Source organism: Megalobrama amblycephala, linkage group LG11 (genome assembly GCF_018812025.1).
Source record: "Megalobrama amblycephala isolate DHTTF-2021 linkage group LG11, ASM1881202v1, whole genome shotgun sequence".
Classification (NCBI taxonomy): domain Eukaryota; kingdom Metazoa; phylum Chordata; class Actinopteri; order Cypriniformes; family Xenocyprididae; genus Megalobrama; species Megalobrama amblycephala.
Window position 1 is genome coordinate 27,348,936 of NC_063054.1, and position 13,088 is coordinate 27,362,023.

General features: G+C 35.6%; 1 protein-coding gene across 1 annotated transcript; it reads right to left on the reverse strand.

Moving 5' to 3' along the window:
• Positions 1–1,061: 1,061 nt before the first annotated feature.
• scyl3 (SCY1-like, kinase-like 3) lies at positions 1,062–10,039 on the reverse strand. The gene is made up of 14 exons (XM_048207072.1): positions 9,799–10,039; positions 9,102–9,300; positions 8,742–8,927; positions 8,531–8,644; positions 6,547–6,603; positions 5,897–5,999; positions 5,324–5,435; positions 4,012–4,089; positions 3,796–3,935; positions 3,517–3,704; positions 3,209–3,380; positions 2,711–2,881; positions 1,769–2,535; positions 1,062–1,667 (listed from the first exon to the last, which is right to left on the reverse strand). The coding sequence occupies exons 2-14, from the start codon at positions 9,264–9,266 to the stop codon at positions 1,611–1,613; spliced, it is 2,310 nt and encodes a 769-aa protein (XP_048063029.1). The 5' UTR covers positions 9,267–9,300; positions 9,799–10,039; the 3' UTR covers positions 1,062–1,610.
• Positions 10,040–13,088: the final 3,049 nt, after the last annotated feature.

A 13,088-nucleotide genomic window follows, 5' to 3' on the forward strand; every position in this document is an offset into this window, starting at 1 on the left:
GATGCTATTTAGTGTAAAGGCAGCTACATGGTTAGTTGCAGTGAAACAGAAGTAGAGACAGATCACCCCAACCTTCTGCCTCAGTCTATGAAAACAAAAGAAAAGTTCAGCACATGCTTCCCTATGACCTGCATCCAAATGTTATAGATTTAGAAAAAAAAAGGTAGGGTGGGAATGTCGGTTGTTGTTGAGATGTGGTCGTTGCACTGGAAAATGAATGCGAGCTTGTAGAGGGGTGGGGTTATTCTGAGTTATGAGTCATTGTTTTTTTTTCTTAAACACATGGATGAAAGTGACTTGACATATAGCCAAGTATGGTGTACCGTACTCAGAATTTGTGCTCTGCATTTCACCCATCCAAGTGCACACACACCATGAACACACACCCAGAGCAGTGGACACTGGGCAGTTATTTTTTGCTGCGGTGCCCGGGGAGCAATTTGGGGTTAAATAGCTTGTTCAAGGGCACCTCAGTTGTGGGTAACGAGAGTGGAAGAGAGCGCTGTTCATTCACTCCCCCCACCTACGTTTCCTGCCAGTACTGGTCCGACAAGTCCGACTCTAACCATAAGGCCGCAACTGCCCCCCAGTTGTGATTTGTTCACAATAAGATAATTTAGAATGCAAATAAATACAAGAAAGAAGACTAATTGCAATTCAGCATTTAAATGTTATAATGACATCATGGCTGTCAGTTTTGAAATTGACAATTTTGAATTGTAAACTATTCTAAATGCTAGTTCACATTTCACTGAGACACAAACAATCATCAGATTACATCAGTTTGTTAGAAAATCATACCATACTGCCCAGACATTCCATGACCCAGCAAGCACAGATTGAACATGTTCAGTCACTTGAAAACAAATGCCGACCAACGGGCTAACACTCTGATCCGAAATCCAACAAACATGTCTGCTGGCTTTGGTCGATGTCTGTCGGTGCAGTGTCAACTAGCCTTAAGTCAGTGGGAGATTTTTTTAAATTTCATAGTCAACATGAATTTAAAATGTATTTTTACTTAATATTGTACATGTGTAAAGTAATCAAAGCAGGTCAAATACCATAAAACCATTTTATTTAATCAGCAGCTGATAATACAAATAAATTATGTCAGGCTCTCACCCAAATCTAGTGAACAAATTATAGAGTCTATGTATGAATGCATTTTTTCTCACATTGAGGCTGTCTGTCCTCTAAGGCTTATTGAACAACAACAAAAAAAAGCTGTATGGCACAAATAAAACCGACATTAGAAGTGGATGTATTTTCAAGTTATGTAGCCTCCCTCAGTGCAACATAACTGAAGGATACCTAATAGGATTTGGCATATTTAGGTCCATCATGCAATCTTGAAAAAACAAAACGACAGAACCTTTTTCAGTAGCTAAACAATTTCTATTGCGACAGTAGATTGATTATCATATTGGATTGAGTGCGGGAATCTGAAAATACACACTACCCTCTTATATTGTAGTTCTCAATTACTACATTTTTATGTCAGTTGTAGTCTAATTGGTTGGTCTTTAGTGACAATATCATGATGGCATATGCAAGTGTTTTTGCATGGGAATCTGTCTCATATGGTTTTCTGTAGAGGACCACACTGATCACCATGCGTTCCCATCTTCCCAGTTGAGGTCATCACCCCAACCTTCTGCCTCAGTCTATGAAGACAAAACAAAAGTTCAGCACATGCTTCAATGCTACTCATCATCATCATACTGTAGTTATAATTATAGATACTGGGTCGCACAGCTGAACTTACCTCAGTCAAGTCAGCTGCAGCAAATTTGGCAGTGAGGCTTAGTCTATCTATCGTTGAGTCTGATGTTGTATATCCTGTGATGGGTTCACTGGCCGAGCTCTCCACAGGGAGCAGAAGAGATGAGGAAGACAGCTTTATATCTGGGACCATGTCTGCAAAGAAGTCTAGTTCTGGATCTTTCTCTGGCTTCTTCTTCACCGCAATTGTGAACTCCTCTCCGAGACTTCCAGCTTTAGGGTTTTTGATTGTGCTTTTTGGCTTGGGCTCCGATGCTAAGCTTGTTTTGCTGGGTTTGAGGGGGTCAGTTGCCTGGTCCCAACCGGTGTCCCACGATGAGATATGGTTATGATCTGGAGCTCTTTTCACACTAGGGTTCAGTTTAAGTGCTTTTGACTGTCTCGGAGGGCCACCTCTAGGTTCAGACAGAGATGACGCACTGCTTTTTGTTGATGTCTTTGGTATAGAGACTGGTAAAGGAGTGGAGGGTGATTGTTCTGAGATCACTTCGGAGTCATCGAAATCATCCCAGGGTTCCTCGCTCTCATCCTCATTGTCAGCTGGCATAGCAGAGTTGCTCTGAGCTGGGATGTCTGCCGACTGAATGCTAATCTGGACTGATTGGCTCTTGTCTTTCTCTGCCTCCTCTGTGTCACTCCAGTTAGGCCAGTCTTCGTCGGATCTCATAGCTCCGTTACTTTTCATGCTGTCCACAGCCTGTGTGCCCATTTTGTACCCATTCAAAGGGAACGACATCTCGCTGCTAAACGCTGGAGAAACCACTTGTTTTAGAAGGTTTGCACATTCAAACACCAAGTAGGGACAAATAAATTTAATTCATGATAAACTGCTTTTCTTTTTCAAATGTCCAAATTATTGCTTGAGAATAAGTAGCTAAAAACTGTATACTGTTAAAAGTGATTTCAAGTGTCAGATGTGGCATACCTGCTCTCTCTGCAATGGTGCGCTGGGCAGTGTTTTTTTCAGTTGCTTGGAAGGAGTACATATTTTCTATAACAACCTTTTTGTCCTCTGAGCCCTTAGGGAACAGATTCAGAACTTTGGGTGGTTGTGAGATATGGGGATGTGATGGCCCAACAATATGCACAGGTGATGCTGCAGAGGAAAAAGTTACAATTTAGATGAGCGTATATGTTTTTTGTAACATTAAAAATCTTTATAAATAGTTAATTGAGATAAATCTGTTTGTAATCAATGATTAATCTCAAAATTTTGTTTTAAAGTATAGTGCATTCAGCTCCTCTTTTAGGGAAAGAAAAATATATCACAATTATATAGAAATTGATGCAGCAGCATCCTTCAGTGGCCTGAAAACAATGTTAGTACCATCATATGAGCATCTAAATTTGATTTATAAATACATTAGCCATTGAGAGAAGACCTTTACTGGGATAAATGAGAATCCAGCTACAGGATACATACTCTCTGGGGTGACCTCTGTTGACTTGGTGAAGTTTGGCGTTGTCTGTTTAAAAACTTTTGTCCTCTCCCCACCAACAACCACTTGGGCACCCAGCAACGGGACAAGCACGGCCAAGCTCTGTAGCGTCAGAGCGACGAGTGAGTCATTTGTATCCCTCATTCCCAGCAAAACCTGAATGATAAAGTGTGGAAAATAACTGAAACAAGCACAGTATAAATGTCAACTTCTGAATTTACTAATTTTACATTTCTCTAAAGTATACAATAGTACTAAGCTGTTGATACAAGCACAAACATTCTCAAAGTACCTGAGGAAGAATCTGTTTTTTGAGTTCTTCATGAGGAAAGAACTCTGCATAGATGTGAATGTGGGAGAGAAGCACAATCCTGACATGTTCCTCATTCACCTTATAGAGCTTGAGGAGCTGAGGAACCACGTATCTCCGATACAAAGACATAGACAGAAGACACTCCTCTCCAGCGCTTACATTTGAGTCTGTACATCAGAAAATGGATAGTCTGCATCACCACTAAGACTAATGAAGTGAGCAGTAAGCATCATTTAAAGGTTTACTGAATGGTTCTACCTTGCTTAGGCCGTAGGAGGTGAGGAAGGAAGCTTTTAACAGCCATGGGCTCAGCAAACACTAAAGAATTGAGCAGTTTAGGAGCCAGACGTGTAGCAATTAACACCTCTGGGAGGTTCTGAACTCGGTCCAAGAGAAACCTGCAGAAACACACAGCTATTTAAGTACATTGTGTCATTCTTCTAATAAAATCATGTTTTTGAGATGGAAGCTTACTTGAAGAATTCATTCTTCTCCTCCTCATTTTTCAGGGTCAAACTCTTCAGAAAATTCATGATATCTAAGAAGTCATTTCTATAAGAGATAAATATCGCAATGTTTCTGTTTTCATGTCATCATCTTAATAATCATCAATATAAAGGAAATTAACTTTTTATAGGCACATTAAATTATACAGTACAGTCCAAAAGTTTGGAACCACTAAGATTTTTAATGTTTTTAAAAGAAGTTTCATCTGCTCACCAAGGCTACATTTATTTAATTAAAATACAGTAAAAAACAGTAATATTATGAAATATTATTACAATTTAAAATAACTGTGTACTATTTAAATATATTTGACAAAGTAATTTATTCCTGTGATGCAAAGCTGAATTTTCAGCATCGTTACTCCAGTCTTCAGTGTCACATGATCCTTCAGAAATCATTCTAATATGCTGATTTGCTGCTCAATAAACATTTATGATTATTTTCAATGTTAAAAACAGTTGTGTACTTTTTTTTTTTTTTCAGGATTCCTTGATGAATAGAAAGTTCAAAAGAACAGCATTTATCTGAAATACAAAGCTTCTGTAGCATTATACACTACCGTTCAAAAGTTTGGGGTCAGTAAGAATTTTTATTTTTATTTTTTTGAAAAGAAATTAAAGAAATGAATACTTTTATTCAGCAAGGATGCATTAAATCAATCAAAAGTGGCAGTAAAGACATTTATAATGTTACAAAAGATTAGATTTCAGATAAACACTGTTCTTTTGAACTTTCTATTCATCAAATAATCCTGAAAAAAAATATTGTACACAAATATTTTGTACAATTGTACACATTAAATGTTTCTTGAGCAGCAGATCAGCATATTAGAATGATTTCTGAAGGATCATGTGACACTGAAAACTGGAGTAATGATGCTGAAAATTCAGCTTTGCCATCACAGGAATAAATTACTTTGTGAAATATATTCAAATAGAAAACAGTTATTTTAAATTGTAATAATATTTCACAATATTACTGTTTTTTACTGTATTTTTAATTAAATAAATGTAGCCTTGATGAGCAGACGAATCTTCTTTTAAAAACATTAAAAATCTTAGTGGTTCCAAACTTTTGGACTGTACTGTGTAAAAAATAAATAAATAAATAAATAAATACTACAAAAACAGTCAAATAGTGAAATATTACTTAATTTTAAAGTGTAATATATTCCTTTTATGGCAAAGTGGAATTTTCAGCTAAAATTAAAGTTGATTTCAAAAGACACTTTACCATGAATAGACTATTCATTTAAATAGTGTAGCTTTAAAAAGCAAACCTGAAGAATGTGTGAGTGAGCAAACTGCTGAGAGATGGGCGAGACATGGGGTCAGGGGTCAACAGGCTGGCCTGCAGCATGTTCTTTAGACTCTCCAACAAATCATCTGAGACTGAGACAGAAAGTTTGGATGGAAGACCACATGGAGTTTACAAAGATGGGGAGCAGACATGGAAAAATAATAAAAACACGTAAGAACGAGGGAATGGAAAAACTATTAAGTGAGTGAGACTCACTAATAGAAAAAAAGATAGTACAAAGACAGCCACACATATGTTTTCAGTGAGCCTCTGCTCCAAAAACCAACAAAGAAGCCAAAATGTTGCATCACTACTACATTGCTCATGTGGATCATTTTGTTCTTTGAACATGAAAACATCATAACCTGCTCTGAATGGAAAACTTTTCTTTAAAGAGCCTCTGACATGATCATTTTGATCGCAGTTGTCAGTCCATTAACAATTATGTCACAATGTCTGAGCAGGAAGGGCTTAGCAACTGCCACAACAGGATGAATCCTAGACATACTCGGCCTGCTTTACATGCGTCTGTTGAATTAAGAGTGTTACTAACCGTGTCCCGTCAGGAGTGGAAGAAGAGCCTCCAACATCACCCCGAATGAAAAAGCGTCTCGGGAGTGGGCATGCTTGTCGGGAAGAGTTTTGAATCCTTCAAGCTACAAAAACAAAAAACAACATTATATTACTTAGTCAGAGTGATCAGGGCCGTCGTCAGCCTGTAATTTGTCCCAGGCCTTGTGAATTCAAGCAGCAAATCAGATTATGCTGAAAAATTTGGGTTTGGTAAGATTTTTAAAAATGTTTTTGAAAGGGGTCTTCTCTTCTTTAAAAACAGTAATACAGTAATGTTATGAAATATGATTACAATTTAAAATAAATAATATATTTTAAAATTCCTGTGATGGCAAAGCTAAATCAGCAGTCACTACTTGAGTATTCAGTGTCACACGATCCTTCAGAAATCATTCTAATATGCTGATTTGGTGCTCAAGTAATATATATTTCTTATTATAAATATTTAAAACAGTTGTGCTATATTATAGTTGTAGTACACTGTTGCAAGAATTGTTTAAAAGAACTGCATTTATTTGAAATAGAAATCTTTCATAACATCATAAATGTCTTTACGGTCAACTGATTAATTGAATATATCCTGAAAAATAATAAAAAAAATCTTATTGACCCCAAACTTTTGGTATCTACCTTTTCCTCGGGAGGAATGGCACCATTTTCCCTTACATTCTGGATACTTCTGAGAAACTGGAGAGGAAGTCACATACAAAGAGTTAAGAGTAATCAACTTTGTCTTCATTTGGTATTCAAGATAATTAACTTTTTTTAACAAAGCCATGACATTAAAAATATTTTTAAACAAGAGAAATTGAGACCGAGGGGGAAAAGGATTTGCACCCCTTTAAAGGTGCACTTTGCTACTTTTTTTGTTCAAAATTAACAAAATTTAAATAATGAATCAATACACCATCAATCCTTCTTCCAAAACATATTTTTGTCTTACCTTGATATGGTAAGATGTTATGTGTGTTTATATTTTTGACTGAGCAGGATGATTTTCGCATAAAATTGCTCAAGCGTGTCTCGTCGTATCCACCAATAGTGAAAATTTGCTCTGGCTACTTTAATGCGTGTATGGTGTGGGAGCGTCATAAGTTAGTTGTCACAACGAGCTGGAAAGGTTGACATGGAGCATGCTAAAACTTGAACCTCCAGGGAATCACCCGTTGTAAAATAAAGAGAACAGAGGAGCTTCTGCTTGCAAAAAGCGAATGCAACAGAGTTTGTAATAAAACGAGACACTGACTTGGTTTTTCGTATAGATGACAAGAACTGAGGGTTTTAAAGTGTTGTAAAAGCGATGCAGAGATGGCGTCTTTTATTACTCAGCAGGTGAGTAAGGTATTTTATTGAACAGTTAAAGTCCCATATGAAACTTTCTAACAGAGTTCATTGTAAAGCATTATCTTTTGTGAATGGCTATTTCTTTATGATTGTTGTAGCGCTGTACTGGAATTTACTTTAAAGCAAGTACCATTTCTAATAATGGATATAGCTACAGTAAGGTCTTAAGCTAATCAGCTTGAGATTCTTTCCATCTAAACTGGTTATATCTCTTAAGCCTAGTAGTGAATGTTTTATGAGCAGCAGTAGAATAACCATATTCATCCGCAGAGTCAAGCAGAGCCCAATCATAACCAAAACAATGTTCTTCCGCAAAATGCATGCGGTTTCGTTTTTTTAACCGCAAGAGGGCCAAAAGTTACATAGTGTACCTTTAACCCTTAAATGCATGACTGTTTCGCCAATCATTCTTACATATTCGGGTCTTTATCGACCCGGATCTATATCTAACACGGAAGGATCTCTAACGTTACCTGTCGCGATAATATAAAACTTCTCTGATATTAGAGTAGCAATTACAGAAGAATAAAATAAATCATATTTTGTTACCTTTTGGAGCTTGAAAGGGCTCAGTTTGAGCAGATGTTTTATGCCATCATCACTGTCCTCGTCAGAGCTCATTTCCCAGTAAATTCAGCAAATAATGGGCTAGTTTTATGTTTGAGGTCACGAATATGAGCCCATTCGCGATCTCAAACGTATTCTCAAAACTATATAATTTTCAACATCTTCAAAATCAATATTTCGATCGCTAACAGCTTCACCAGATTCATCCTGTAACAGTTACAGTCATGTTTGATTGCATTCAGTACTTGCTCTGCAGTAAATCGCTGAGCCATTTCATGTTTTTCTTATTATTTCGTTTTCTGTCTAAATGAGTCGTCACTTCAGCATTGTGTATCAGACATTGCCACCTTGTGGAATAAAGGTGAATTGCACTTATTCTGTCATCTAAGATTCAATTATTGTTGTGCAGAAAAAATACACGTACACTCATACACACCTCGGGTCGTTTGCGACCCTATACAATTTTTACAAAAAATGAATACAAAAATAGGCATTCTTTTATAATTTTATGATTTTTTTCTTGTTATATTCTTTATAAAGAATTGATTGAGGAATACCAAGAAGGTTGATGTCTAACTTTAAAAAATGAACGAGGAGGAGGGTAGTGAATAACGTCCCGGGTCACTAAAGACCCGAGGTATGCATTTAAGGGTTAAAGTATGTATATGGCATAAATTAGTACTTAAGTAGTTACGGATGTCACCTCTGGTGTTGCCTCTGAAAACTTGCAGACAGTTTCCATCCCCCCAAGCTTCCAATGGCCATCTTCACTGATAAACACTGAGGATATGCACACATTATTGTGACTTGATTTGCCCTGAGAGACAGAGAGAAAGAAATGATTTAGCTAGAACAATGTGTGTATATTATGTCAAAAAAAAAAAAAAAAAAAAAAATTGTAAATGGACTCTTACCCTGTCATGTAGAAAGACTAGTGCTAGCAGCAGATCATAAAGGCCTGCGCAGATCTCCTCTGCAGTAAGATTGTCTAGCAGCCGTTTTAATGGTTGTACTGGCTCTGTCACTAAATGTATACCGCCATCCTGCACTGAGCATGACAGGAAGCGAAGAAGACATGGATGCCTTAATGTCTTCAAGTGCTGTAAAGGAAGACGTATTATCTCAGGTTAATTCATTTCAATGTACATTACATTGGTAGGCTGTATTGTATATTGAGGTATCAATAAATTCTAATATAATAACTGTTTATTAATGACTGACAGGTAATTTATGTTATTGGTGTGGTTACTTATTAGCTGTTTGTTCACTTATACCTTGGCAGCTTTATTGACTTTATCTTCATTGTCTTGCTTATGCACGAAGACGGAGGCAGGCTTGCCATCCCGGAGGAGGGCGGAGTACATGGTAAGACCAGAGGGCAGCGTCAGCAGCGGCTCTTCCAGCACACAGCTTGGCAGGGCACTGCTCTCAGCACCCATCCTTATTCTGAGATGGTATCGTCTGCCTATCACACTGTCAGTGAAAAAACATAGTGAATACCTGTGCTACAAAAGACAAAATGTCTCCTTCATATGTATACTGATGACACTGTCATAACTGAAACACCATTGATCATTGAAACAGTATACAGTACTCACTGACATGCAATAATGAGCATGCAACATGTCAAAAAGTAGCAGAATGTTCGTTACAATCTTTATTCAATGCTCTTACCTGTCTTTCAATCAATGACAAACTGAAAATAATATTCAGACTAAGTGGTCACAGTAATTATTGGCATATGGCAGCTGCAATGGCATGCAAGTTTTCCAAACAACATGTCATGTCAGGAATTCTTTACAGAGTATATTTATACTGTTTCAACAACGGCAGAATCACACTGGACAAGGTCTTAACGTCACGTATCAGATTCGGTTCGCATTTTAATTGTCACCCAGTATTCAGGAGAAGTGTTAATTTTGTGTACCTATCTATAGCCTATATATAACAGCTGTACCGCGAGCAGACTACCTGTATGACGGTGTCACCTCGCAGGAAGCGAATTGCCTAGGAAAACCAGTTTTCCTTCCCAGTAGGCACCATTATTGCAAAAACTATCAGCGTTTGCTTTCCATTAACTTCGACCAAGTCTTTGCGCAGCGGAAAAACACTTTGAATTCATTTTCCCAACAACAAACCAGATGATTTGACAGACTGCATCGATTACAGCATTATACTTCCTGTTCGCAAACGGTAAACACCGACTCTTCCTGTTATAGATTTGGACGAAACCATCTTGCTGTACAGGGGTGACTGTCAACGAAAGGGGAATAAATCTTTCAAGACTGCCTTTTTGGCTCAGCTTTTCACGGAATGTGTTTAATTTAATATATTGATTTTGCATCAAACGCTGGTACATGAAGGTGTTTTAAAGTGCACTGTAAATATTTTAGTCGATTCGTATCCACCGAAATATCGTCAATGGTTTACCCGTCGGTGGTGTGAGATAACGCAGGTTTCTGGAGGATCAAACAGGACTAGCAATGCTAAAAATGGTCTGGCAAATAAATGAAGCAAAAAGAGCAATAAAACAATAATATGCATGTACGTTAAACATTTGAAAATCTAATAACTTACAACGCAAACAAATAAGAAAATATACAAAGGAAACACACACACATATAATATATATATATATATATATATATATATATATATATATATATATATATATATATATATATATATATATATATATAAAGGAAACACTCACTCACTCACACACACACACACACACACACACACACATTTGACACACACATTTGATTGCTTTTATTTGGATCTGAAAGACATTACAATGAAAACAAGATCCAAATACTCTGGGAAGGGTCTTTGGCAAGGTGACAGATCTACAGTTCATGGCTCACATACTTGTACAGGTTCTTCCATTTATAACACTCAACACATTAAGGATAAACAAAACATCTCCGTCTCCATATTTGCATGCTCCCTATGATGGCTGAAACAGCAGAATTTTGCAAGCTTTTTTACTTCCTTCTTTTGCAGCCTCCCTAACTGCATCCCCCTGATCACATTCTTATGGACATGGCCTAAACTTCCAAATACCAGAAATATTAATTTACAGTTGTATCCAAGTTGGTGAATGAGATTTCAATAGTTTAGAATAGTAGCAAGTATCCATATACAGGTCAAAACAGCAGCCCACCTCAAAGATACATACAGATTTCATAACCTCATTTACAATTACAATGTCAGGAGTATTTGGGATATTTTTAAAATAATCACTGTCAGATGTGTTAAGATGAAACCAGTTAAATCGTACAGTGCTATGCTTGTAAATCTTACTATCATGTCCACAGATTACGTTTTGCAAGTCCTGTGCAACCAGATCAACCAGATCAACCAGACGCACACACACGCGCACACACGCACGCGCACGCACACACACACACACACACACACACACACACACACATATGTATATATATATATATATATATATATATATATATATATATATATATATATATATATATATATATATATACATATATACAGTACAGTCCAAAAGTTTGGAACCACTAAGATTTTTATTGTTTTTAAAAGAAGTTTCGTCTGCTCACCAAGGCTAAAAACAGTAATATTGTGAAATATTATTACAATTTAAAATAACTGTTTTCTATTTGAATATATTTCACAAAGTAATTTATTCCTGTGATGGCAAAGCTGAATTTTCAGCATCATTACTCCAGTCTTCAGTGTCACATGATCCTTCAGAAATCATTCTAATATGCTGATCTGCTGCTCAAGAAACATTTAATGTGTACAATTGTACAAAATATTTTTCAGGATTATTTGATGAATAGAAAGTTCAAAAGAACAGTGTTTATCTGAAATCTAATCTTTTGTAACATTATAAATGTCTTTACTGCCACTTTTGATTGATTTAATGCATCCTTGCTGAATAAAAGTATTAATTTCTTTAATTTCTTTTCAAAAAAAAAAAAAAAAAAAAAATTTCTTACTGACCCCAAACTTTTGAACGGTAGTGTATAATGCTACAGAAGCTTTGTATTTCAGATAAATGCTGTTCTTTTGAACTTTCTATTCATCAAGGAATCCTGAAAAAAAAGTACACAACTGTTTTCAACATTGAAAATAATCATAAATGTTTATTGAGCAGCAAATCAGCATATTAGAATGATTTCTGAAGGATCATGTGACACTGAAGACTGGAGTAACGATGCTGAAAATTCAGCTTTGCATCACAGGAATAAATTACTTTGTCAAATGTATTTAAATAGTACACAGTTATTTTAAATTGTAATAATATTTCACAATATTACTGTTTTTTAATGTATTTTTAATTAAATAAATGTAGCCTTGGTGAGCAGACGAAACTTTTTTTTAAAAACATTAAAAATCTTAGTGGTTACAAACTTTTGGACTGTACAGTATATATATATATATATATATATATATATGTGTGTGTGTGTGTGTGTGTGTGTGTGTGTGTGTGTGTAAGAAAAATATACAAAGGAAACATAAAAGTAAGGAAATTATAAGTTTCTTAATAACTGCAAAACAATAGTTGGTCCCAAACAGTGTTGGTGTAGGCATAATGCATTACTAAGTTATTAATTACTGTTTACTGTAGAATTTACTTTTCTCTTGAAAAGTACCAAAGAATTACTCTAATCCGTCATTTAATTAGTTACTTCTGATGTAATTGCATTAAATACTGTAGACTATAAACAGTTCTATAGTAAGCTATAAAATAGTTGATTTAACATCAAAATTTAACGTCTAATGTTAAAATCTATGTTTTTAATGTAATCTAATGTAATTTATGCAATGTTATATTATTTATTTGAAATAAAAAGAGAAGTTTCATGTCTATTCTTGTATTGAACTGGTCGAGGTTAATATGTGATTTAGAAAGTAATTAGCAATAAGTAGTGCAATACTTTTTAGAGAGAGTAACTGATATAGTAATCTAATTACACTGTTGAAAATGTAAATAAATCAGTAGCGAATAATAATTTTTTTAGACTAACTTAAAAAAAATTTGATTTCAAAATGTTATTTATTATCACTATAATTTATATATATATATATATATATATATATATATATATATATATATATATATATATATATATATATATTATCATATATTATACTTTTTTTTTCTTTTTTCAGCTGGAACATCTGTAATGAGCTTAGCCTGTGATGTCACCCAGGGAACTTTGTGAATGTTTTTGGACAGGCGCACACAGTGAGGGGGATGTTAAAGTCTG